The sequence below is a fragment of the Chelonia mydas genome, chromosome 24, assembly GCF_015237465.2.
Source record: "Chelonia mydas isolate rCheMyd1 chromosome 24, rCheMyd1.pri.v2, whole genome shotgun sequence".
NCBI lineage: Eukaryota > Metazoa > Chordata > Testudines > Cheloniidae > Chelonia > Chelonia mydas.
In genome coordinates this window covers 9551997-9579518 of record NC_051264.2, presented here as the reverse complement: position 1 = coordinate 9579518, position 27522 = coordinate 9551997, and the positions used below count along the sequence as shown (strand labels likewise).

General features: G+C 58.1%; 1 protein-coding gene across 2 annotated transcripts; it reads right to left on the bottom strand.

Annotated features, from left to right (window-relative positions):
- Nucleotides 1-227: 227 nt before the first annotated feature.
- Nucleotides 228-21548, bottom strand: LOC102935107 (V-type proton ATPase catalytic subunit A). 2 transcript variants are annotated; one of them, XM_037883544.2, is made up of 15 exons: nt 21415-21548; nt 18284-18402; nt 15526-15654; nt 14883-15097; nt 12044-12181; nt 11030-11181; nt 9683-9845; nt 7821-7929; nt 7258-7380; nt 6335-6449; nt 5403-5466; nt 5104-5307; nt 4890-4984; nt 3124-3295; nt 228-415 (listed from the first exon to the last, which is right to left on the bottom strand). In XM_037883544.2, exons 2-15 carry the CDS (start codon nt 18363-18365, stop codon nt 323-325), a joined length of 1854 nt encoding a protein of 617 aa, XP_037739472.1. In that variant the 5' UTR covers nt 18366-18402; nt 21415-21548; the 3' UTR covers nt 228-322. The 2 variants fall into 2 exon arrangements, with proteins under 2 accessions (XP_037739472.1, XP_043391390.1); XM_043535455.1 differs by having other exon boundaries at nt 12107-12181.
- Between the last annotated feature and the right edge of the window lie 5974 nt (nt 21549-27522).

Below are 27522 nucleotides of genomic sequence, written 5' to 3'. Positions count from 1 at the left end.
CTTAATCCTGTCACCCTTGTCCAGAGGGGTTTAGGGGTGTCTCCCACGGCCTTTTCATTGCTCTTTGTAAGTCTTTCTTCTGATCGGTTTTGGTTCAGGCAGAGGCTGGGGCGGGGAAGGGCTTTCGTGAGTCAGACAGGCTGGGTACTGCGCCCTGGTTCCCCAAAGCACAGAGCTGACAGGTAACACCACAGCGGACGCACAATGAGGGAATTTGGGAGTAAACGGACCATTTAAAAAGAATTTTATAAATAGAGACATTCCTGATAAAGACCCAGGTCACCAGCCAGCCAGCCCCGAGCGAGGCCCCGGTTGCTGACCCTCAGTCCTCCAGGCCGCGGAAAGAGTTCTGCATTTCCTCGTTCAGCTGGGCGTAATCAGCCTTAATCTTTGCTTCGCCGTCCTTTACCGGATCCTTGGAAAGGAGAGAGGTGGAGAGACGAGTATAGTTTGTTAGAAAACCCCTTCGACTCAGGCCAGGCCGGAAAGGCCAGGGAAGGAGCAAAGGGGACTTGGGGCCCAGCTGCTGGGTCTCCATTTACTGTTAGGTTTCAGAGTAACAGCCGTGTTAGTCTGTATTCGCAAAAAGAAAAGGAGTACTTGTGGCACCTTAGAGACTAACCAATTTATTTGAGCATAAGCTTTTGTGAGCTACAGCTCACTTTACTGTTAGTATTATAGATGATGTGTATTACCGAAGAGAGCAGGACCTCGTTGTGTTAGGTACGGTACAAATTTAGGGCCAACTTTTGCCAAACTGGCCTCTGATTTAGGGAGCCCAACGTGAGACTCTCGGGACAGAAATGGCTCAGCCGGGTGCTGGCTCTGGGCAGGAGTCTAGTGGGAGTGAAGGATCTGCTCCCCGTGCCACCCGCCCACACAGAGCAGCTGGTCAATGCCCCCGTGGCACCGAGACTTCGAGTGTCATGGTGAGAGCTGCTGCTGACAGGCCAGCCCTGCTTGTGGTGCCCTGGGGAATCCAGTCCTGAGCTCTCAGGGACCTGTCCCCACATGATGAGAGTGGGATTGGCCACTCTGGGAGCCCAGCCCCATCAGGAAGCATCTTGAGTCAGGCTCCCGAAAAACCCAGGCAGCCGAATCAGCAGCTATGTCTGCGGGGAGGGATAGCTCAGTGGTTTGAGCATTGGCCTGCTAAACCCAGGGTTGTGAGTTCAATCCTTGAGGGGGCCATTTAGGGATCTGGGGCAAAAATTGGGGATTGGTCCTGCTTTGAGCAGGGGGTTGGACTAGATGACCTCCCTTCCAACCCTGATATTCTATGATTCTATGATGCAGCTGAGTTGCCTGGGGCGGGGGCACAAAGTGACACTAAGGCTGGTGCCAATGAGCCCAACCCCTGGAGCCAGCCGGGGGCGCCCGCCCAGGAGAGGGCCTAGTGCAAACCCAGCAGGGTCCCCAGAGTTTGGCCGAGTGACGATTCCCCCTGTTCCAGCCATGCACCCCAGCCAGTGCAGCTCTAGGGGAGCGATCCAGCAAGGCTCAGGACCAAGGGCCCGGCCCCATGGAGTCAGGGACCAAACTCCCATGGGGGCAGGCTCAGACCCTGAGCATTGCAGCAGCAGATGTGCTCAGCGTGGCCGCGGCCGAAGGCCCCATGCCTGTCCAGGATATCACCGCTGCACCCACCACCAGGGAATTGGGTGCTGGATGTGACAGTGAGCCTGTCCGGCCAGGACAATGGGCCTTGGACTTCAACAGAAGCAGGACCAAGCCCTGAAATTGCCACGCAAAGCAACCTAGGCCTTGTAGAGGGAGGACAGTGAGTTCCTCCACAGTGCAAGGACAGCCCCCAGCCCTTGGTCTGAGGCCTAGTGAGTGGAGCATTGCTTGGGCTTCAGGGCACCTGGCTTCTATTTCCAGCTCTGCCACGGGCCTGCTGGGTGACCGTGGCCAAGTCCCTTCCCCTCCCTGCGCCTCAGTTTCCCCCTCTGTACAATGGGGATAATAATACTTGTCTCCTTTGCAAAGCGCTTTGAGATGAAATAGATGGTTGGTATCATTGCAGGGCCCTGCAGACTGCAGGGCTGGACCAAGGCACAGGTGTGACCGACCCCTCGCTACATGTTGGTGACGGGCTCCCAGCCCTCATGGCTGACCTGAGTGTAACCACAGCAGCGACACCTGCCTGAGTCTGCAGAGAGCCTGAGACAACCATCCGCTGTGCCCCACAGTGCTCCAGCAGAGGGATCGGGGGAAAGGGGGGGCTCCCAGACACTCTTTCGTCATGGTTCTGCTAGGGGGGTGCTGACAGGCCCCCTCCCTGCACTCTGCTCAGGTGGGTGCAGGGTGGGGTCCTCCCTTCTCTGGGACAGACCCAGCCTTGGCTTCCCAAACAGGTGAAGGGAGGGAACCCCGAGTCCAGCATGTCGCTCTTGTATATGTGCTGCCCCTCCCCCAACTTCTTAAAGCAGGGCTAGGCCGTGGCTGGGTGGGGGCCATAGCAAAGGGGCGGGGCCAAAGGGAACCCCCCCACATGGGGGCGTGACCAAGGCCTTGGATGGCATCTCTGTCCTGGGAGGTGACGGTCTGGTCACGCAGCAGTGGGCTCAGTGACCCCAGCATGTCAGCAGGGAAGCGAGTCTCCCGGTAGCGAGTGATCTGGAGTCGCAGCCAGACCGCACAGCGCTCAGACAGCAAGGGGACAGCTAAGTACAGAAACTGCAGGTGGAAGGAGGTGGGGTGCATGCAAGGGGAGCGGGGGGTGGAAGGGTTGGTAGGTGGAGAGCTGGATGGATGGATGGGTGGGTAGATGGTTGGATGGATGGGTGGAAGAATGGATGGACAGGTCAGTGGCTGGATAGGCTGGTGGATAGCTGGATGGACTGATGGAGTGTAGGTGGATGGATGGACGGATTGATGGAGGATGGATGAATGGAGGGTGGGTGGATGGAAGGATGAGCTGGTCGGTGGATGGATGAATCGATGAAGTGTGGGTGGATGGATGGATGGATGGAGCGTGGCGGGATGGATCTGAAAGCCATGCAGCACCAGCCGTTCTGGAGCAGTTTCATTAGCTAACACACTGTTAACCCCTTCAGTCCCAGAGCCAACTGCCCATGCAATACCATGCCCGCGCAGAGCTCCGGCTGCCCAGCACCTCACCTTGAACTTCATGGAGCTCAGCTTGTACATGATGTCCCCGAGGCTCTCGCGGATTATGGCCCAGGTGATCTTGTTCTCAGACTGGGCCGTGGACTCCACCGTGTGCCGGGCCATGTCATAGAAGGCAATCATGTTCTGCAGCATCCCCACCGTCTTGTAGAAGGGGCAGAACCTGCCACGGCAGAGACAGGAAAGGCCTTGGGGTGTGACGGAGCCTCTGGAGCGGCCCCCATGGACACAGCACCAGAGCTGCTCCCTGACGTCAGCCTTGTCCCAGAGCACGGCCGGCCTGGAGCAGCGAGCAGCTCGTGGGGTGGGCAGAGGTCAATCAACAACAGAGAGTGCTCAGGGTGGGAAAGGAGCTAGAGAAGGAGGCTCCCATCTGCAGTGTGATGGACTCCATGGGGATCTTGGGGGGCACCTCTGCCAGCCTGGGCTCCAGGGCTACCACAGCTGGGCCATACTCAACCCCCAGTTCCTCCCCCAGGTCAGAGCTCTCCCCGGTCAACATGAGCCCATCACGGCCTCTTTCATCACCCCAGTGGGTCCCTTGGCCCCGGTCCCTGCTTCACCCTAAACACCCATTTCCACCCCATCTGCGCCAGCGGAAGTGAGAGGAAAGTTTCTCCCCCTCTGCTAAATCCAGGGTGTGGCATGTCAACGCCCGGCAGTCATTTAGGACAGGAAGTGAAGAATGCCTTCTTCAGTTGGAACCGCTGGGCCACCTGAGGTAGGGTGAAGGGAGCGAGCTCTAGAGATAACCCAGTGGGCCAGTGCCCAGGTGCTACTGCGACAGATGGAGGGAGGGTATGGGAGGAGTGCGAGAGATGGGGGGATACAAGGACGGAGAGCAATGGAGGTGTATGGGGATGGACGGAGCACGATGGGGATGGACGGGACGGACAAAGCGCGATGGGATTGGACGGGAAGGGACGGAGCGCGATGGGGGTGGATGGGGATGGACGGAGCACGATGCGGGTGGACGGGGATGGACGGAGCACAAAGGGGGTGGACAGGGATGGACGGAACATGATGGGGACGGACAGAGCGCGATGGGGGTGGACGGGGACAGACGGAGCGCAAAGGGGGTGGATGGGGACAGACGGAGTGTGAAGGGGGTAGATGGGGGATGGACAGAGCGCGAAGGGGGTGGACGGGGATGGATGGAGTGCGATGGGAGTGGACGGGGGATGGACGGAACGCAATGGGGGTGGACGGGGATGGACGGAGCGTGATGGGGATGGACGGGGACAGTTGGAGCAGGATGCGGGTGGACGGGGAGGGACGGAGCGTGAAGGGGGTGGATGGGGGATGGCCAGAGAGCAATGGGATTGGACGGAGGATGGACGGAGAGCGATGGGATTGGACGGGGATGGACAGAGCACGATGGGGATGGATGGGGACGGGCATAGAGCGATGCAGGTGGACAGGGACGGACAGAGCATGAAGGGGGTGGACGGGGGATGGACAGAGAGCAATGGGGGTGGACGGGGATGGACAAAGCGCGATGCGGATGGATGGGGAGGGACAGAGTGTGTTGGGGGTGGATGGGGATGGACGGAGCGCGATGGAGGTGGATGGGGAGGGACGGAGCATGTTGGGGGTGGACTGGACGGACGGAGCGCGAAGGGGATGGACGGGGGATGGACAGAGAGAGATGGGGGTGGACGGGGCCAGGCGGAGCATGATGGGAGTAAACGGGGAGGGATGTAGAGTGGCCAGGGGCTGTGGCTGTGGGGCTGGCCGGCGGCCGAGGTGGCTGGTACCTGTCGTAGGAGGAGTAGCCGTTCTGCTGCAGGAAGTCATCCTTAATCAGCTTGGCCACCTCCAGCGTAATCTTGTCAGCCTCAGCCAGGGAGGCCTGTGGGGAGAGCACAGGGACATGAGGGGCACAGCTCGGCCCTCCCACCATTTCCCTCCCCCATCCCTTCCCCTCTCCTCCCGCCTTTGCTTCCCTTCCCCTAGCCCGTGCCCCCTCACCTTGCCCACCAGCTGCACGATCTCGGCCAGGTCCTCCTCCTCCTGCAGGATCTCCTTGGCCTTGGTGCGCAGGGTGGTGAACTCGGGGTGGTGGCGCTCGTAGTGCTCGTCCAGCGCCCGCATGTACTTGCTGTAGCTGATGAGCCAGTTCACCGAGGGGAAGTGCTTCCGCTGGGCCAGCTTCTTGTCCAGCCCCCAGAAGACCTGGGTGGGGCAGGAGAAACGCCGCAGGGGGTAAGAAGGGGACAGGACCGGGGGGCGGGATTCCCAAGGGGGTCGAAGGCCCCAGGGAGACTCACCTGGACAATCCCCAGGGTCGCAGAGGTCACAGGGTCGGAGAAGTCACCTCCCGGCGGAGACACCCTGGGATGACATAGAGAGGGGCTTAGTCTGAGCAACTGGCCGGTACGGACTCTAATCCACAGCCGGATCATGCTGGCGTTAAGAGTGGGGCTAATGTACCACAGCAATGAGTGGGGGACAGACACGGGGATGGATGGATGGGTGGACGGATGCTCGGGTGGGGGGATGCAGGGATAGATGGACAGATAGACATATGGAGGGATGGGTTGATAGATGCAGGGGTGGGTGGATGGAGGGATCGGTGGATAGGTGGATGGACAGATGCAGGGATAGGCAGACAGATGGATGCAGGCATGGATGGACAGATGCAGAGATGGATGGATGGATGTGGGTGTTGGGGGCTCAGGGGGCTTGGGGGTGTTGGGTAGCATTGGGGTCTCGGGGGGTTGTTGGGGGTTATGGGTATGTCATGGGTCATGGGGGGTGTCAGCTGGCATGCGGGTGTCGAAGGTTGTGTGGGTGTTGGGATGTTGGGGATGTCGGGGGGTTGTGGGGGTGTCAGGAGTGGTGGGGGTTGTCAACTGGAGTGGTGGTGTTGGGGGTTGTGGGGGTGTCAGGGTGTCAGGGGTTGTGGGAGTGTCGGGAGTGGTGGGGGGTGTTGGCTGGTGTGGGGGTGTTGGGAGTCCTGGGAAGAGTCGGCTGGTGTGGGGGTGTTGGGGTTTGTGGGTGGTGTCAGGATCTTGGGGGTATCGGGGGGTTGTGGGGGGGTGTCGTCTGGTGTGGTGGTGTCAGGGGTTGTGGGGGTGTCAGGATGTTTGTGGTGTCAGGAGTTCTGTGGGGTGTCAGGGGCCTTTCCCCATATCAGCTCCGACTCCCCCACCTCGTTGGCATCAAGGCTGGATGCTCGGGGAAGGCAGGAAGAACTCACGCGCCAACGATGCTCACGCTCCCCTCCCGCTCCGGGCTGCCCAGGCACTTGACCCGTCCTGCACGCTCGTAGAAGGACGCCAGGCGGGCGCCGAGGTAGGCTGGGTACCCGCTGTCTGGAAAGCAAAGCCACCGTGTGCCTGGGGGTGCTCGGAGCAGGGCGGGTCCCAGTGGCACCAGCAGGGGGAGCCCTGTGGTCTTGCCTGAGTCAGGGGGCAGGAGATGGGGGATCCCAAGCCAATGGGCAGACGGCATGGGGGGCTGCACAGCACCCTGGCCAGCGACGTGCCTGGGGTCCCTCTCACGAGGGGAAGGGGGGCTCCATCTCGGCACAGCCTTGCCCCTCGCAGTGCACTCGGCCCCCCACAGCCCAGGGCTGTAAACTCACTGGTCCCCACACCGGAGCTGGGAGCCTCTTTGCCCACCACAGCCTGGGCACACTGGGATCAGGAGGCACCCCGGGGACAGGATGACACCGATCGGGGGCTGCCTGGGGATGCCCCTGAGGATGGCACCCATCGGGGCAGCGGGGGGTGGGTATGTGTGACCATTGAAAAGGGTCAGAGCCAATCACAGGCAGTGAAGGGGGGAAGCCACATCAGAACACCCATCAAGGCAGCACCCTTGGGGGCAGGGTGGCACCAGCTATGGTCAGTGAAGGGGGCAGAGGAGACAGTGTCACAAGCCCTGGCAATGGAGCGGGAACATGCCCAGCCCCATGCCCCAGTGACCAGCTCCATGCCCCAGTGCTGGGAACCAGCTGCCCCAGGGAACGTGGCTGGATTCGGGGGGACGCAGACTCGCCGGGCCCCATTCTGCTTTCCAAGAGGGGTTCAGAGTTGGGGTTAATCCTGCCCTGCCCCCCTGCGGGCCCCCAGCCACCCTCGGTGCAAGGCCTCAGCTGCACAGCGGGCAGAGCATCACCTGCAGGCATCTCTGCCAGCCGGCCGGAGATCTCACGCAGCGCCTCAGCCCAGCGGGAGGTGGAGTCGGCCATCATGCTGACGTGGTAGCCCATGTCGCGGAAATACTCCGAGAGCGTGATCCCTGCGGGGATGCGAGCATCGGAAATATGAATCCCACAGATCCCTTCCAGGTCCCCACAGCTCTGCCGGTGACCCAAACCGCAGCCCCCTGCTATGCCAGTTCTGGGCTTCCCCTTCCACAGCTCTGCCGGTGCCCCTCAATCCCGACCCGCAGCCCCCTGCTATGCCAGTTCTGGGCTTCCCCTTCCACAGCTCTGCCGGTGCCCCTCAATCCCGACCCGCAGCCCCCTGCTAGCCCAGCCATGGGCAAACTGTGAGTCAGACTGAATTTTGTGATGCTTGTCCCACAGGGGTGATTGGCTGGGGACTGGGAGGCTGAGCCCTTCCCACTCCGTCCACTCATCATGGAGTCCCTCCTGCGAGCACCATGCTGGGGGATGCATGGCAGAAAGCAGGAGCAGAGCAGTGCCCGCCAGCCCCAAGGGCAGGGCAGGTGCTCACCTGTGTAGATGGAGGCCTCCCGGGCAGCCACGGGCATGTTGGACGTGTTGGCCACCAGCGCGGTGCGCTTCATGATTGTCTCCGTCTTCCCATCCACCTCCATGGTGAGCTGGGGACAGAACGCAGCAGGGTCAGTCCCAGGGAGGGGCTCTTGGCACAGATGCAACCCGGGCCCAGGAGACTTGGAGAAGCCCTGGGAGATGTTCCCATCCAGGGATGAGTGGGATAGGCAGAAATGGACGCCTGGCTCAGCCCGGCCCTGACTCCCCCAGCCAGGGGGCTCCCAGCTGGGATAGGCCCAGTACACCCCTACCGAACCGGCCAGGGGGCTCCCAGCAAGGACCGGCCCAGTAAACCCCTACCGAACTGGCCAGGGGGCTCCCAGCAAGAACCAGCCCAGTAAACCCCTACCAAACCGGCCAGGGGGCTTCCAGCTGAGACAGGTCCAGTACACCCGTACCGAACCGGCCAGGGGGCTCCCATCCGGGACAGGCCCAGTACACCCCTACCGAACCAACCAGGGGGCTCCCAGCAAGGACCGGCCCAGTACACCCCTACCAAACCGGCCAGGGGGCTCCCAGCTGAGACAGGTCCACTACACCCCTACCGAACAGGCCAGGGGGCTCCCAGCAACGACTGGCCCAGTACACCCGTACTGAACCAGCCAGGGGCTCCCAGCAAGGACCAGCCCAGTACACCCGTACCGAACCAGCCAGGGGGCTCCCAGCTGGGATAGCCCAGTACACCCGTACTGAACCAGCCAGGGGGCTCCCAGCTGGGATAGCCCAGTACACCCGTACTGAACCAGCCAGGGGGCTCCCAGCTGAGACAGGTCCAGTACACTCCTACCAAACTGGCCAGGAGCTCCCATCTGGGACTGGCCCAGTACACCCCTACTGAATCGTCCAGGGGCTCCCAGCTGGGACTGGCCCAGGATGGCTCTTGCTGGCCAGGCCACGGGGTGTAGGAATGTAGGCCTGCCTGATGTACATAATTAAACATGGGGAGACCTCATCTCTTGGAAGATAGGAGCAGGGAGGAAAATCGCTCAGCAAATTGGAAACAGAATGTTTGTGCTAACTAGGATACAGTGCGTGGGTGCGGGAATGGAGAGAAAGAATGTCTGAGCCAGCCAAGATAAGAGGAAGAACACCCAGAGTCCCATTTACTGGCAACAAGATAACAATAGACAAGATACGTGGGGGATGTAGAGGTGAGGTGACAAGCAGGTCGAGCGTAGACGGAGCCTGCTGCACGGGGAATGGCTCTTACATGGTGACCAAGCCAGGCCCCAAACGTGCAGTAAGGGCACCGGACGGGAGAGGTCTAGTGTGTGACTCTGGCTGGGTGGGCCGCCCTGTGCCCACCCCCGGCGCTTTGCCTGAGTGACAAGACGAGTCAGAATGAGGTCTGGGGACCCAAGTGGAAGAGGTCTCTGGGGACCTCACAGCTGAGATCAGCCCAGATCCAGGAGAGTCATGACTTCGCCCCGGGGGAGCCGCAGGTGCTGGTGACAGGAGGGAAACGGCTCCTGAGCCCCAAGCTTCATTGGAGAAGCCCAGGCAACCCATGATCCACCCCAAACCCACAGCATCCCCCGGCTCATGAGCTGCCCCCAGCATAAGGAGAGGCCCCCGCAATGGCCCAGAGCTCCCACCCCACTCCCACATCGTCCATGGCTCACAACCCCATCAGTGAAATATCTCCCATGTTCCTTTGTTCCCGCTCCCCCAACTGGGTTCAACCCCATGGCTCCCGCCCCCCCCAGCTGGGTTCACCCCCATGGCTCCCCCAGCTGGGTTCACCCCCATGGCTCCCGCCCCCCCCAGCTGGGTTCACCCCCCACGGCCCCCCCAGCTCACCTCAGGGAAGTCCCGCAGCACCTCCGACATCTCGTTGCCGCGCTCACCACAGCCCACGTAGATGATGACGTCGCTGTTGGAGTACTTGGACAGCGACTGCGAGATGACAGTCTTGCCGCAGCCAAAGGCCCCCGGGATGGCCGTGGTCCCGCCCTGAACGCACCTGGGGGGCAAAGGGACCCTGAGCCAGCAGCACAGGAGGTGCCTTGGGGCACAGCCCCCGCCCCGCCCGGGGAGCCCAGGGCTTCAGCAGCTTGCCCGCAGGCAGGGCACGGTCCCGGCCCGCAGCTCCCTGTGGTCACTCAGGGCAGCCCCACGCTGGCTCAGGGGGGAGGTGACCAGGGTGCCCACTGGTGGCCAGTGACTATAACAGCCTCCTCTTTACCCCCCATGGCTGGTCTTGTAGCTCAAACGGCCCAGAGCTGCGCCCTAGGTGCCCGCAGGTCCAGGCTCAATCCCTGCTGACAGCCACTGTGGGTTCAGGCTGCTACGCTGATTCTGGGCTGGGGGACATGAGAAGAGGCTGCAAATACCCCAAGTACCAAAGGGGGTGGGGGGCTATAGATGCCAAGGCAGACCTCTTAGCAACCTAGCTTCCGATTGCATCTCGATTGCTACCCTAGCCGGGACTCCACTGATGCTGGCTGGGGGCACATCAGGCTCACAGCTGTCTGCTTGGCCCCGTGAGCTCTCCAGCTGCAGCAGGGTCACTGGCCCCGGGGGCAAAGCGCGTGTGAAATGCTGTGTGAACGCCAAGAGCGGGGCAGGAGGAGTCAGGCCTGTGGGGCGAGTCATGTGGCTAGAAGCGGGAGCAACCGGGGGGGAGTAAAGGAAGGGAAAGGTTTGTCATGCCGGCAAGAGGATTAATTGGCATCGCCCCAAAATACCGAAGAGTGGGTGGAAAGTGATCGGTATTCTCCCAGACTCCCTGTGGCATGGGGAGGAGGGAGCTGCCGGCCCTGCGGTGGGGGTGTCAAGGCATCAGAGAAAACCAAAGCCGGGTAAATACATCCCGCGCTTTTATCAGTTATTGAGATTCCAACTCTCCGGCTGACCGAGGCAGGGCTGGGAGCTCCCCCCACAGCCAGCGCTCCTGCCCCACTCCCCAGAAAGGCTGGGCCAGGAGCTGGGAGATCCCCCCATAGCCAGCGCTCCTGTCCCACTCCCCACAGCGCCCCCTGCTGCTGGACACTGGCAGACACCCACTTCCCATTGTTCTCCCTTGTCTTTGCCTTCGGTGCCAGGGGAGGTGGTGGAAGAGCCCCAACCCCACCATCTCCCTGAGGTCTCCCCCCCACTCCCACCCCCACCTCAGGGCTGAGAGTGGGGCCGGGGCGCGTCACTCACGGGAAGAGGGCATCCAGGACCCTCTGGCCGGTCAGTAGCGGGTAGTTGGCGGGGAGCTTCTCCGTCACAGGCCGAATCTGCCGCACAGGCCACACCTGTAGCATGGTGAGCCGCTCTGCCACGCCCTCAAAGTCCAGCTCCAGCACCACGTCCTGGGGGCAGGCAGACATGGCTAAGCGGGGCCCAGAGCCAGCCACCACAGGGGGGTGGGACACCCCAGGGCTGATTCTCAGCTACCCCATCCCTGCACTGGGGGGAGGGGGCTAAGGGGTTTTAATCATCTTTGTGCTCCCCATATTCTGGGCCCTGCCCAGCCGCTGGTGTCTCACTGTGCCTGCTCTATGCCTCAGTTTCCCTATCTGTAAGTGGGGGAAAACACTGCCCATGAGCTGCCAGTGGGATTGTGTGGGCAAGGCGGGCACGGGCCATGAGCTGCCTGCAGAAGATTCCCTTTGAGAGAGGGACCTTAGACCCTCGAGTGAGAGAATCATATGTCCAAGGGCTACAACTGATTGGAAGAGCCAATTGCTGGGAGAGGAATGCAAATGGCTCATTAAATATAGGGCTCATTAATAAGCAAACGGGACGTGACCATCTGATGACGTCGTTTGAGACACAGGAAGGAACTCTGGACTAACGAAAAAAAATCTAAAAATAAAACCAAAATACAACCGGCTGGAGATGAGCCCGAGCCGGACTCCTGGGTCCTCCAAACCCCCTCGAAACTTGACCCAGAGCCAAACTTCACAGCTCAGGACAACTGGATCAGAACTCACATCCCCCTTGAGCTCTGGGCAGCTCAGGTCCAGAAGCCCCATTTGTACGGTGCTGGCCAGTCAGGCTGCCCTTTGGACCAGGGCTAAAGCCGCAGCTCTGGCCTCAGCAGCACCCAGCGCAACGGGAGAGCGCTCACGGCCCTGGTGCCCGGCGGCTGCTGCATAAATAACGGGGAATACTCATTGCTGTTGACCAGTCGCTGTCCACACCGGCCCCTGCCCCCAGCAGTGGCACTACCGAGATGTCATAGAGCCCCGGAGGGGCGACGTAGGTCACGGTGCCCCGGCTCCGGGGTGGTACCATGATCTTGTGCTTGATGAGAGAGTTCTCGGCCACCAGGGCGTAGATGTCCCCACCGGTCACATGACTCCCAACCTGGAAAGGGGGAAGAGAAGTGTGAGATACAGGACAGTGCCTACTGGTGAGGCTGCAGGGCCAAGACAGCCCAGTCACCATAGAATCATAGGACTGGAGGGGACCTTGAGAGGTCATCTAGTCCAGTGCCCTGCCCTCATGGCAGGACTAAGTGTTATCTAGACCATCCCTGACAAGGGTTTGTCTAACCTGCTCTTAAAAATCTCCAATGATGGAGATTCCACAACCTCCCTAGTCAATTTATTCCAGTGCCTAACCACCCTGACAGGAAGTTTTTCCAAATGTCCAACCTAAACCGCCCTTGCTGCAATGTAAGCCCGTTGCTTCTTGTCTTATCCTCAGAGGTTAAGGAGAACAATGTTTCTCCCTCCTCCTTGTAACAACCCTTTATGCATTTGAAAACTCTTCTCATGTCCCCTCTCAATCTTCTCTTCTCCAGACTAAACGTACCCAGTTTTCTCAATCGTCCCTCATGGGTCATGTTTTCTGGACCTTTCATTATTTTTGTTGCTCTTCTCTGGACTTTCTCCAATTTGTCCGCATCTTTCCTGAAACGTGGCGCCCAGAACTGGACACAATACTCCAGTTGAGGCCTAATCAGCGTGGAGTAGAGCGGAAGAATTGCTCCTCGTGTCTGGCTTACAATACTCCTGCTAATGCAGCCCAGAATGATGTCTGCTTTTTTTTTTTTTTTTGCAAGTGTTAACTCATTTAGCTTGTGATCCACTATGACCCCCAGATCCCTTTCCGCAGTACTCCTTCCTAGGCAGTCGTTTCCCTTTCTGTATGTGTGCAACTGATTGTTCCTTCCTAAATGGAGTACTTTGCATTTGTCTTTATTGAATTTCATCCTATTTACTTCAGACCATTTCTCCAGTTTGTTCAGATCATTTTGAATTTCAATCCTATCCTCCAAAGCACTTGCAACCCCTGCCAGCTTGGTATTGTCCGCAGACTTTATAAGTGTACTCTCTATGCCATTATCTAAACCATTGATGAAGATACTGAACAGAACCGGACCCAGAACTGATCCCTGAGGGACCCCACTCGTTATGCCCTTCCAGCTTGACTGTGAACCACTGATAACTACTTTCTGGGAACGGTTTTCCAATCAGTTATGCATCTACCTTATAGTAGCTCCATCTAGGTTGTATTTTCCTCGTTTGTGTATGAGATGGTCATGCAAGACAGTATCAAAAGCCTAACTAAAGTCAAGATATAGCACATCTACCGCCTCCCCCGGCTCCACAAGGCTTGTTACCCTGTCAAAGAAAGCTATCAGGTTGGTTTGATGTGATTTGTACTTGCACATGTATGGCCTGCAGGGGGTGCTGCTTTGCACAGACCCTCACAAGATTCCCCAAGAGCTGCCTGCCTCCTATGGGGAGCATCGTCAACCACAAGCAGTTCTGCTGCCAAGGCCGGACTCCCTGTGTCTCTCCTTGCCGCTCTTCACTCCTTTCCATCCCCCGGTCCTGGCTTATCCTCAGGGATTCGTCTGCCCCTGCAGCCCCTTCCCCACGGGTGGTCTCTGGTTGGGGCGTCACGGTGACGAACCCCAGTCGTGATGAGCTGGGGGGTGGGAAGGAGCAGCAGGAGCAGACGAATAATTCCAGGAACAAAAGTGCTGGTTTCTTTGTGTCCCAGAGGCAGAGGAGTTTAGGAAACGCAGGAGCCAAATTTCAAGTTTTTCAGAGTTTTCACTAGTAGGCGCTGGCCTCAGGCAGTCAGGGCTGAGCCCAACATCCCAGAGCAGCACTAGGACATGCTGTGCTACAGGGAGTGAGGGGGTCCCTAGGGGGCACTCTCCCCTGGCAGTCAGGGTTGGCCCCGATGCCCCAGTGCAGCACTAGGGGGTGCTGTGCTGCTGGGAAAGAGGTGGGAGCTCAGTAGGGGGCGCTGTGTTGCGGGGGGGGGTGAGGGCTCAGTAGGGGACGCTGTGCTGCAGGGGGGTGAGGGCTCAGTAGGGGGCGCTGTGCTGCAGGGAGAAAGGTGGGGGTGTAGTAGGGGGCGCTGTGCTGCAGGGGGGGTGAGGGCTCAGTAGGGGGCGCTGTGCTGCAGGGAGAAAGGTGGGTGTGTAGTAGGGGGCGCTGTGCTGCAGGGGGTGAGGTGAGGGCTCAGTAGGGGGCGCTGTGCTGCGGGGGGATGAGGGCTCAGTAGGGGGCGCTGTGCTGCAGGGGGGGTGAGGGCTCAGTAGGGGGCGCTGTGCTGAAGGGAGAAAGGTGGGGGTGTAGTAGGGGGCGCTGTGCTGCAGGGGGCGGGGTGAGGGCTCAGTTGGGGGCACGGTGCTGCAGGGAGTGAGGGTGTCGCTAAGGGTTGCTCTCCCTAGCAGGTAGGGGTGACCCTGATGGCCCCACACAGCACCAGGGGGCGCTGTGCAGCTGGAGGTGCCAGCCTGTGCCTGAGTCCCCAGGGCATGGTCCCCGGGAGCTGGTGCCTGAGTCCTGTTGCCCTGCCTGTTACCATGCCCTGCATGAGTCCTGTTGCCTCTGCTGCCTCTGCACGTCTACACAAGGCCAGACCCTCCTGATCTCCTGGGTTCTCTCCTCCGCCGGGCGTGCCAGCCACAGCCCGTGCCTGGAGCTGCAGAGACCCCTGCGGGAGGCTCCGGCCAGGTGCCTGGGAACCGGCTCGGGGAGGGCGAGACTCCTGCTGGCAAAGCCTCCCCCACACCAGGCGCTGCCCCACGCCGGGCCCCTACCCGGATGCTCTGGCTCGGGGCGAAGTCCCACTTGATGTCCTGGGACAGGGCAGGGATGTTGATGCCGCGGGGGATGTAGATGCTCTGGGTCAGCTCGGTGATGTCCTTCAAGGGGCGCTGGATGCCGTCAAAGATGGAGCCCATGATGCCCGGGCCCAGCTCCACCGAGAGCGGCTTCCCCGTCCGCAGCACTGGGTCCCCCACGCAGACCCCCGCTGCCACCTGTGTTCAGGAGAGGGCTTCGGGCCCAGAGACATGCACAGGGGCAGGTGGGGTGGGTGGGAACGGGCTCAAACATATTCAGGGTCCCCCCATGATAGATAGATAGAGGGGGTGCTGATAGGTAGGCATGGCCAGGTGATGAGGGAGGTCGGGGGGCATGAGGTGCAGGCCTGGCAGCGGGCACAGCCTGGGGGGGGGGGGAATTCAGGGAGCATGGCCTGGGGTGGGGTTCAGGGGGCACGGCCGGGTGGTGGGAAATTCAGGGTACACGGCCTGGGGGGGGGGGTCAGGGGACACAGCCTGGTGGGGGGAAATTCAGGGTACATGGCCTGGGCGGGAGGGCAGGGAACGTGGCCTGGTGGGTGGGTTCAGAGGACAGGGCCTGGGGGGCTCAGGGGGTACAGCCTGGCAGGAAGGATACAGGTCTCTTCGTACACCTGGATGGTGGCCAGGTCTCCCTCGAGACGGATGATTTCGCCCACCAGCTCGGCGTGCCCCACGCGCACCAGCTCGTACATGGCAGCCCCGGCCATGCTGCTGGCGGTGACCACTGGGGGGAGAGACGGGAGGTTAGACCCCGGGATGGTGCCCAGGGCTGGGCTAGGGGAGGGGAGACGCCTCTGACCTGGGGGCCTGCATGGCCCCTAGCACCCGGTCTTCACAGCGGAGCTCCCCTGGCCCACCCCTCTCCCCCGCCCCCAGTATCCCCTGCACCCCCCCGTATCTACCCACCCCCTGTATCTCCCTATCCCTACCCCTCTCCCCCGCCCCCTGTAACCCCTGCACCCAACCCCTGTATCTACCCACCCTCTGTATCCCCCTCCCCCTCCCCCTCTCCCCCGCCCCCTCCCTCACCCCCTGTATCCCCTCCCACACCCCCTGTATCCCCTGCACCCACCCCCTGTATCTCCCTACCCCCACCCCTCTCCCCCGCCCCCTGTATCCCCTGCACCCACCCCCTGTATCTCCCTCCCCCTCTCCCCCACCTCACCCCCCCACTCTCTGTATCCCCTGCACCCACCCCCTGTATCTACCCACCCCTGTATCTCCCTACCCCTACCCCTCTCCCCCGCCCCCTGTAACCACTGCACCCAACCCCTGTATCTACCCACCCTCTGTATCCCCCTCCCCCTCTCCTCCGCCCCCTCCCCCACCCCCTGTACCCCCTCCCACACCCCCTGTATCCCCTGCACCCCCCCTGTGTCTCCCTACCCCCACGCCTCTCCCCCGCCCCCTGTATCCCCTGCACCCACCCTCTGTATCCCCCTCCCTCTCTCCCCCACCTCACTCCCCCACTCTCTGTATCCCCTGCACCCACCCCCTGTATCTACCCACCCCTGTATCTCCCTACCCCACCCCTCTCCCCTGCCCCTTATATCCCCTACTCCCACTCCTCTCCCCTGCCCCACCCCTCTCCCCACCCTCTATATCCCCTGCATCTCCCTACCCCCATCCCTCTCCCCCACCCCCTGTATCCCCTGCACCCACCCCCTGTATCCCCCACCCCCACTCCTCTCTCCTGCCCCCACCCCTCTCTCCTGCCCCCTGTAGTCCCTACAGGGACAGGTCTGTGTAGCTTGTGGTGTGGGCCTTGTTTAAGGAGGGTCTTAGACACCATTTGACTTTTCCTCTTTCCACTGTGTAATAACAGAGCTAATTTAGACTCCGTTGAGAGGCTGGTTAGATACCGCAGAGCGGAAATCATTGCTATCTAGCTTTTAAGTATCAGACCCACTTTGGGACAGTGTCAATTGCTGTGCACCAGCCGTGAGGCTGCCCCATTAACAGCTGACTTCACTGAGTGCTGTGTTAAATGGGGGGCCCTGAAGACATCTTGGTGAGCCGCTGGCTGGTGGAGAGGTGGGGTGAGGGGCCAGCAGGGTGGCTGGTGGAAAGGGCCAGAGCAGAGCCCCACAGAGAGATGCGGCCGATTGCCGTTGGGGTGACAAGCGAGCGCCTGAGCAGTGAAGGGTGTAAGGTGCCTCCTTGCCCCCCACCCCCTTTCTACCCAGGGTGGGAGGTGAACTCTGCCGGTGAACTTCCGAACTCTGGGGCTGCACTGGCCAAGGACAGAAACTGTGAGTGAGGGATGGGCCCGTTAAAGGGACGTGAGACCCTGAGGGGAAAAGGACACTGCCCAACTTACTCGGGGGTGGGTCTTTTGCTCATGCTTTGTGTTTATGAACCTTAGTTGTGGTGTTTTCCCAAATTAACGCTGAGTTACGTCCCTCTCTTTATTAAAAGTTTTTGCTGCACTCAGACCCTGTGCTTGGGAGGGGGGAAGTATTGCCTCATAGCAGCACCCACGGTGTGTAATTGTCCCAGATCACTGGGTGGGGCTGGAGCCGGTTTTGTGTTGTATTGTTGAAAAGGAACCCCTAGATATTGAACCTGGCCCTTGTTTCTGCTGGCTCCATCAGGCAGAAGGGCCACGTGTGCTTAAAATTAAACCCATGGCTAAGTGCCTGCAGCTGCAACTGGATTTTTACTAAAACTTTTCCGTGAGTGGCATAAAATCTTTATCGCTTCCAAGCAAAACTGCTTCCAGATGGGCCGTGCAGAGCAATGGGGACGCTTGCCACATTAACAGAGTTACTGGGAACGTTTTTAGACGCACAGGCCGGCTGTCGAAAGGCAGAGCTGGCTGCCACCAGAGCAGGGGCTGCGTGGCTATCCAGGGAGTGGGCGTGTGTGCTGTTGTCACAGGAGGGCTGGTCAAACTTCTCGGTCCAGAAAAAAAAAAGCAAATACCCTCTGTGAAATCTGAAATCTCGCTAACAGCTGGGAAAGTATTTAAAGGAACAGGTCGAAAATATCCACCGTAGCTACCGACAATGCGAAGAAAGTCAAAAATCAGCCACGGGGAAGTAAATAACTGGATGGACATTTAAACCAGCCATTTAAATTAAATAATAATAAATGCTTAAAATTGTATTTTAGAAGATGGAAAAATCCAGATGTATTTCCTCTCCTCTTATTTTGTGGCCAGACGTGCTTCTTCCCCAGTGAGCCCAGGGAATGAGTTAGCAGCCAGGCCTCGTGGCTGGCACCCCAGACCGTCAGGTTGATTGTCCTCAGATTGTCCCAGCTGGGCCTGCCAGGCCTGGATTGCTAGCACCGCACGGGCCGTGGCTGCACCCTGCCAACATCTACCTTGGAGCTGCATCCCCATCACCTACCTGGCCCGGAGACGCCGTGGACAAACCCCAGCACGCTCTCCTTCTCCACATCCTCTATCCTGGGCAGCTTGGAGAACTCCATGGCTCTGGTGAGGCAGGGAACCAGCTCTTGGTGGCGGCTGAGTTTCCAAAAAGAAACACGTTTAAACCAAACCAGTCGCTGGCTCTGCTGGTGTCCTGCAGACCTAGCCAGCTGCCCGCACGGGCACCGGTACCTATGTCCATACCAGGACTTAGTGCCACAAAACACAGCATGTGTGGTTTAGAACTCAAGCGCTTCTGGGCAAGAGGACAGAGCAGGCCCCATAATGCAGAGGGGAAGGCTGGGCAGCCGGGGCTTGAACAGGTTTTAAATCCCTGCTCCTGAGCTGGGCAACCCAGAGGTAAACAGCCAAGGATTCTGGGTACGTAGCGCCCAAAGGGATGGGCACCCCCCTAACGCCAGTACTGCCAATCCCAGACCGGCCGCCCCTTCGGCTGATTCAAACCCCTTGAGAAAAGCGCTGAGCCCTCAACTCCTGTCCAGGAAGAAAGGATGGGGGGAGGGCGGCTGAAAAAGTGCTCCATTTTAGTGGGACCCACTAGAGAGAGACATGTGAGTGCCCCCTGCTGGTTCGGCAGCAGATTACTGAATCCTGCTCAAGGCCAGACGGAACCATGACGATCATCCATTCCTAGGGCTCAGCTCTTCATTCTTGTTCTCCAGGGAACTCACCTCTCTGGGGAGGGAGGGGGAAATCTCATGGAGAGGGGATTCTCCAGCCCCAACTGCCAGAGCCGCCTAACAACCAGGAGACAGCACTTAGGTGACTATGCTGGCAAGTTTCTTTGCTCCAACCACTAGACCCCACTCCCCTCTTGGAGCTGGGGACAGAACCCAGGAGCCCTGACTCCCAGGATAGGAAAGGGGGGTGGCAATGGGGGCACGTCACTGAATGAAGTCAGTGTCTGGGGACTGTAAAGGAACCCAAAGGAAAGGCCGTTTCTGCCCGTGCGTCCTGGGGAGCTCCCTGCTGCGGGTGCCTGAGTCACACTCTGTGACCGGGACTGGGAAATTGGGTGATGTTTACATCTGTGCTAATGCAGACAGGGCCAGAGGTGCTGGAACTAGGGGTGCTGGGGATGCTGCCGCACCCCCGGCTTGAAGTGGTTTCCATCATATACAGGGTTTACAGTTTGGTTCAATGGCTCTCAGCACCCACACTATACACACTGCTCCAGCATGCCTGGACGAGGCTGATCAACCCTCAGGCTTCAGGGCACGATTACACCAGTCAGGTCAGGAAGGGGACACAGAGTATTGCACAACTGATCCGTGATGTGCTGTAGGACCAGGGTCACCTTCCCCTGAAGCACCAGCTGTGGCCCGCTGCCAGGGGCACCAGTCTGGGGTTGACAGGCTAGCTGCCTGGTTTTCACAAACTTTGCCTGCCTTCACACTGCCTGCCTTCACACTGCCTTCACACTGCCCTGCATGGACCCCCTAGGTGTGAGGAGCTCAGTCTCCGTGGCCCATCCACTCCTTGGCCAGCCAGGGCAGGACCAACAATGCCAAGGTGCTTCGGGACCCAAGGACACCCTCTTGCTGCACTGAGAACCCACCAGCTCGTTTCACACAAGCCCCATTGCCCCCTGCACCATGCAGCGGGGGTGGGGGGGGGCGGCTCAGGGCACTTTGCTGGCAGCCCAGGCAGGCAGGGCCATGCCCTGAGCGGATTGTGTCGAACCTGCACTGTGGCTGGGGCACACACACAGAGGGTGGGGAGAGCCTGGGCTAACAGAAGGGAGTGTTTTAGCCTCAGGTGTTTCACCTCAATGGGCCCTGGTTCTGCTCTCATTGTCAGCGATGCACAGGCAGCCCCGGCTGGCAGGGACCTGTCATGGGCAGACGCAGCAAAGGGCATGTTTGGGTTTCACTCACCTGCTGCAGGGGAGGGAGGAACCAACCTCTGTGCCAGCCCCCCTGGGGAGCCCTGCCCTGCAGGGAGGGGAGCGGCAGCTGCCAAAACCCCTGTAAAGCGCAAACCCTGCTAACTAGAGAATGCGCAGAGCTAGGAGCCAGCCCAGGCAGCCGGTGAGAAGGAGGCTGACCGGATGTGCCGGAAATCTGCTAGCCAAGCTCTGGGGTGGCTCAGTGGGTTTGCACCGCCCCTGCTTCCCAATAGTGCAGCTTCAGGGCCCATGTCCTGATGCCAGCCTGAGCCGGTGGCGTTATCCAGGACCCCAGAGACAGCGAACGAGCAGTCTGAGCACCTGGGTTCTACCCCGAAGAGGAAGAGCAGAGGTCAGGCAATCGGGATGCCTGGGCTCTATTCCTGGCTGGGTAAGGGCAGGTGTTTGAGCAGACAGGCCAGCCGCTCCCAGTCAAAGACCTATCACCCAGGGCAGGGCTGCAGAGGAGTGCAGGGGGGGCGGGAAGTGACCGGCCCTTCCCCACGGGGCAGACAGAGGAGACTGGCCAAGTGCCATCACTGAGTGGGTGACTCCCAGGCGCGAGGGAGGAGAGCCTGAAGTGCCCCTTGAATCCACGGCCTGCGGTGGGTTCAGAGGAAAGGACCCGGCATTCCAGGGCTGCTGCGGAGCCTCCAGCTCCAGGCCCGCCCTGGGCTAAATCAGCAGCGCCCATGGACACCAGTTAGCCAGGCTGGAAAACTCCAGGGTAATAAATGAGTCTCAGTGCTAGGGAGGGGGCAAACATGGGGCTCAGAGAGATGAAAAATGGGACCCCAAAACTGTGCTTCAGGGAAACAACCTCTCTGGGTGGGAGGGGGAAATCTCCCTGAGAGGGGATTTTCTGTGTCCTCCTGCCAGAGTCTGAGTAACAGCAAAGGACTGGCATGTAAGTATGTTTGCAAGTCCTCTGTGCCCTAAATCACACTCCCCTCCCAGAGCTGGGGATAGAACCCAGGAGTCCTGACTCCCAGCACCCCCGTCCCCAGCTCTAACCACTAGCCCCACTCCCCTCCCAGAGCTGGGGATAGAACCCAGGAATCTTGACGCCCATCCCTCTCTGCTCCAACTACTAGACACCACTCCCCTCCCAGAGATAGAAGCCAGGAGTCTTGATTCCGACTCCCCTGCTCTTAAAGAGCCGGAGAGTGAGTGGTGTTGCAAACGAGAGTTCTTCCTACCTGCTGTTCTCCGGCTCTGTCTGTCCCTCTGCCCCGTGGCTGGCAGGCTGTGAGCAGCCACCCGGACTGTGCCTTGCCTTCACCTGGGTTTATACAGCAGGGAGGCAGAGAGGACAGGGCCAGGTCTGGCTCCCTCCTGCCTTGAAACCAGTTCCAGCCCGAGCAGGTTCTAGGGAGCTGGGGACGGGCGTGGAGGTCACTGGAAGGGGAGTCAGGAAACGGAGAACTCAGCTCCAGCAACAGTAAACAGTCCCCACAGCTCCATGTCCTGCTGCCCTCCCTGTCTGTCCCTGTCCAGCTGTTCCCTCCTGCCACCATCCCACTGAAGCTTACCCACCCACTGTCAGTCCCCTAAGCTCACCCCAGGCCGGGCGGCCTGAGCAGCCCTCTACGTCCTTTCCCATCTGTTGGCGCACTCACGGCAGCCTGCTCTGGGGTGGGACGCAGCAGCTGTTAATACTTCTGGGGGCTCAAGACACTTACACACCAGGCTAGCCCCAGGGCTCATTTTCCCGGTCGGGATTCCCCTGGGACTGTCCTTCCTCCACCATCCCCCAAGCGAGGGGCTCCCCTTGTGCCACTTCCTCCTAACTCCTGGCACACCCACGGCCCGGGATCACTGCCCTCCCTGAAATGTGTTCACCCCAGGACAGTCCCCAAAGGAATTCCTCAGTCCCAGGTCCGTTCATCCCAGGAACCCCATCACTTGAGCTATTGACAACTAGGCTGGACCAAGCCCTGGAGCCTGGACCGCAGGGATCAATCTCACATCAGACAAGAGGACGGGCTATGAGAACACTAACCATTTCTCTGGCCCTTTGTGAAATCCTCCTCTATGTGGAGATGCAGCTGCTTCTGGGGTGGAGTGCAACGGGGGCACACAGGATGCTGCACAGTGGAGGGGAAGGGGCAGTGTCAGCAAGGAGACCAAGGCAAATTCTTCCTCTCCCAAAAAGGGTCTTTAATGGTCTGCCAGGGCATCTATTGAGACAGGAACTCAGCTCTATGCATTTAGAGGCCAGGGTGATGGTGACTTGCGAAATGGCACCTACAGGCAGTAAAGTATTTCATAAACCTCCGGGGATAGATCCTCACAAACCCCCTGAGACGTGGGTTTGTTACACGCATTGTACAGCTGGGGAAACTGAGGCACGGGGCAAGGAAAAAACTCACACAAAGTCATGGAGCCAGACGAAGCCAGGAGTCCTGACTACTATACCTCACAACTCAAAGCTGAGAGCAGAACCCAGGAGTCCTGGCTCCCAGCCCCCTGCTCTAACCACTAGCCTCCCACAGATGGGCATAGAATCCAGCAGCCCCGACTCGCAGCTGTAACCACTCATCCCCCACACCACCGCCTGTGGATGGGGACTGAACTCAAGAGCCCTGGTTCCCCAGCTACCTGCTTTAACCACTAGATCCCCACTCCCCATGGAACCTCCCATTGAAGGGGATAGAACCCAGGAGTCCTGGCTCCCAGCCCCCCTGCTGTAAGCGCTAGACACTTCCCTTGAATGGTGACGGAACCCAGGAGTCCTGGCTCCCAGCTCTGTATCCCCCCTCCTCCGCCCAGGCATTCCCCACAGTTGCTAGGCACCCGCTCTACATGCCCGACGCTGCCCCTCTCCTGGGTCCTCTAGGACACATGGGTGCAAACGGGTCTTGGACTCGCAACCTGCGTCGCCCTCCCCCTGCCAGGCCTCTGGGCTGCTTGTTCCCAGGCACCAGGCAGGGCTGGTTTCGTATCAGAACCTGCTGCCAGCCCAGTGTGTTACTCCAGCACGTACCAACATCTAGGGGTCCTCTTTGGCTGACCTGTCCGGACTGCTAGTCCGGGGGATCAAATTCTTATGGATGGGGACAATTCCTATCACAACGTGTTACCTCTCCTCATTCCCCATCCTCTACCTTTCCCCCTCTCCCTGTCCAGGGGTAGCACGTTGTGACAGATGGGGGCACTCCCATCACAATTTGGTACCACTGTGAAATCTCTAGTTTCAAGCTGGACATAAGTAAAGAAAAGCATCCCGCAGCATTACACCGCAGGGCTATTGTATGTAAAACCCGGAAGGAAGGTCTTGCTCTTTCTTATTAGTCTCTTTCTGTTGTAGGCCCCAGAGTTTCTATAGTAAACACACCGTTCATGCACACAAAACACTGGAGATGTGGAAAGCCCTGTAAACAGTGTTACCTCACCCACTTTGTCTCGCTACTATCCTGGGATCGACAGGGCTACAGCTGCGGAAAATGGCACTTGAAATCGTTATGAATGCCTTTGAAACACAAGCGATTCGGCAGGACATCTGCCATTCTTCCTTACAGTGGCGGATTAGCCACTGGGCCAACAGGGCCCGTGCCCAGGGACCCCGGCCAATTGGGGGTCTCTGGAAAGGGCCCTGACCTGCTCCACCTGCCCAGCACTGCTGCCGGGGAGCGGGACAAGCCTCCCCGCCCTGACCCCATTTCCCCAGCAGGAGCGCCAGGCAGGGTAGGGGGACTGCAGGCGGAAGGCGTGGGAAGGGACCCCCATGTGCTCTGGCTCAGGGCCCCACAAACCCCTAATCCGCCTCTGGTTCCTTGTACAGACTCCCCCTGCCCCATCACTGTTACACATATTGTATAAGTTTTCAACACAAACTTTGCACTTCTTACCATAATCGTCTCCTTTGCGGGGATCGTCTGTGGAAACATTTGCTCAGTCTCCTGCAAAACCCCTAACTGGTCTGAACCCCAAAATGTGACAGAGGGGTGTGTCCAAAGCCCTGCCCCTCTCACAGAGTTTGGCACCTAAGTCCAGCCTGCAAGTAGCTTTGCCTAGCGATCCACAGATGGGAACCCCTCTCCTGGAGTTATGTTTTCCTGGGAGTTTCTTGTGAGAAAGAGCTAGGCAAATGCCTAACCCCACGCAGAACTGCCAACATCTATTGATTTAAATCAAATCCTGACAAACCTAGTTATTACATTTCCCCCCTTGAGCTCTGACGGGCTCAGCTATCAGGTGAGTAAACAGAAAGTTCCCGGCCAGGTGCTTTGCCTACGATGAAAACACCCTATACAGCTTCAGAAATAAATACAGAGCCGGTCTAGTTAACGCCACACCGTTTCTGGATGTTTCTGGGCCAGATGATCGGCCCTGCGCTCTGCACGGGTGCTGAGGCAGAACGTCACAATGTCTTAGGTGAGCTGAAAATATTTTTGTGGCTCTGATCAGACTGTGTCTTCACACCTTTGTGGCTACGGCAGTGGTGGACTCCTTAATATTGCCATCAGAATGGAAGAGAGGCGTAACAGACAATGCTGTGTTTGTTGTAACTTACATTCTCCTGGGAGCACCTACTTAGGAAAAGACAGTTTATATCAGGAGTGTTTAGTGGGCAGGTAGAGGCTGAGATCGAAGAGGAAACTTTACAGTTAAAGCACCAAAAATGTGGATCAATGGGTTAATTCTAATGGGACGAGAATGCCCCCACTTTGTATGGCTTATAGAGAGGATTCCTGTACAGCTAGACCAACACACACTGAGTACACACCAAATCTATCAGGACCCTCTCAGGCCCTCATTCTCCTGCTCATCAAAGATGCCTTGGCCTGCACCAGGCAGAGAGAAGGAGCGAGATCACCTTCAATTTTAACCTTACCGCATTTATCGACACTTTGTCAGGCCAAAATTGATACCTGTGAAATATTGTCAAGACTTTTCTAACAGGGCCACACGCCGGGAAGTTCAATCAAGCTTCAATCAAGCAGGTGGGTGCATGGCAAGGAAGCAAGCCCGGTAGTGCATATTACATATTTTGCATATGCAAAACTGGTATTTGCATATTTTAGGCATGTACAACCATTTTAGATACTCTGGGAGAAGTAACAACAGAAGTATGGAGCTCGTGTACCCTAAGACTCAGAAATAAAAAGGCAAATTAAAAGAACCCAAGGGGTATTTATTTATTTATTTGTTTAATTTCATGACTTTTGGGTGCATTGCTCAAGACTTTTTAATCCTTATGGTTAAGAACATAAGAATGGCTGTCCTGGGTCAGACCAAAGGTCCATCTAGCCCAGTATCCTGTCTTCTGACAATGGTCAATGCCAGGTGCCCCAGAGGGAATGAACAGCACAGGTAATCATCCAGTGATCCATCTCCAGCTGTAACCCATTCCCAGCTTCCAGCAAACAGAGGCTGGGGACATATATCTTGGGGTTGTATATGTATATGAAGTAAACATTGCACTAGAAATTTGAAGATTGTCATACAAGTATAGTGACCTCTGGTCCAGATTTTTAAAGGTATTTGGGCAACTAGCTGGATTTTCAAAAGTATCTAAGTGCTTTCAACCTTTAAAAATCTAGTCTTTAATGCCTATTTGGGCAACAGGTTCTACAGAACAGTGGTAACATGGGAAAGAGCATGAAGGTGCTGGATAGGGAGGCTAAATAACAGTTGATAAAGGCCATCCCTGTTGGCGGATTAAAGGAAATTGAAGACATTTTCACACCAACCCAGGAAATCAATCAGTCTCAAAGAATAAACTTTTGAATATAAAAAAAGAAAAAAGTTGGAATTTAAAACTAATCTTGCACTAGAAACAGGCAACGTAATGCCACAGCGAGATGCAACTGCTGAAGCTTCTCGCAACTTCATATTTTCAATAATTAGTTGCCCTTAAAAACCTGCACAATGGTGCACGATGACAGCCATCTGCACAATGCGAACGAAGGCAAATGATGATGTGCTAAGAGTAATAAAAATAACATTTTAAGAAGTAAATGACTTAAAAGGATGAAACTCCATTGGAGTGGATGAGGAGGAAGAGGCCATCCAGTCAGGCAACCAAATGGCACAGTGACACTCAGACCTCATTGTGAAGACAGTGGTCACTTTGGATGGGCTATTACCAGCAAGAGAGTGAGTTTGTTTGTGGGAGGGCGGAGGGTGAGAAAACCTGGATTTGTGCTGGAAATGGCCCAACTTGATGATCACTTTAGATAAGCTATTACCAGCAGGAGAGTGGGGTGGGAGGAGGCATTGTTTCATGGTGTCTGTGTATAAAATGTCTTGTGCGATTTCCACAGCATGCATCCGATGAAGTGAGCTGTAGCTCACGAAAGCTCATGCTCAAATAAATTGGTTAGTCTCTAAGGTGCCACAAGTCCTCCTTTTCTTTTTGCGAATACAGACTAACACGGCTGTTACTCTGAAACCTGTCAGACCTCAGTGTTCAGGAACCAAATTAGCGCTCAGCATTATATACATATAATTCTCCCAGCAAAATGGTTGACCAATTGGTTAATAACATAGCAAACGCATCCTGATTGGCTAATAACTTAGGCTGGTTAATAATTAAATCAGGCCGTGTTAAATCATGTGCTGCAAAGAGCCTGGGGAACAACATTAAAGGGCCACTCCCCAGGCTCAGTCGCAGTTAAGACCAATTGTTTGGACCGCAATGAGGTTTTCTGCACACCGATAAACTTGCATCAGAGTAGCAGCCGTGTTAGTCTGTATTCGCAGAAAGTAAAGGAGGACTTGTGGTACGTTAGAGACTAACCCATTTATCTGAGCACAAGCTTTCGTGAGCGACAGCTCACTCCACCGCATGCATTCAGTAAACTCGTAGGGATTCTTTTAAACACCAGCAACATTTCGAACCGTTACGATGTTTGGAGGCGGGGGTCGGTAAAAGGGGTCACGGACCCCGGTTGCCTTGGGCAGCTCAGTGCGTGGGATCAGCCGGGAAGAGGTGCCTTGTCTGGCACGGAGACCCCCTGAGCCCGGGAAGTGGGCGCGGGACTCGCCTCTCTGCCCCCCCCATTTTTGCATCCACTGCAGGAGGGCTCCCCCCAGCTGGGTCAGGGTCCCTTCCCCCGCACTCTGCGGACAGCGAGTGGCCCGACCGCAGGGTCTCCCCTGGGCGCAGGAGGATTTCGTCCAAGGCCTTAGGCCGGATTTTGAAAGCCAGATAGGCCACGAGTGGGATTTTCAAAGGCTTCTCGGGGCCCCCGCCCCGTTTGCGCCCCGGGGGATCCCTCCTGTGCTCGGCGCTGTCCCCGCGGCCTGGGGCGCCTGCCCCCGCCCCCGGCAGCTGCAGCAGCCGCGGGGCGGGCGGAGGC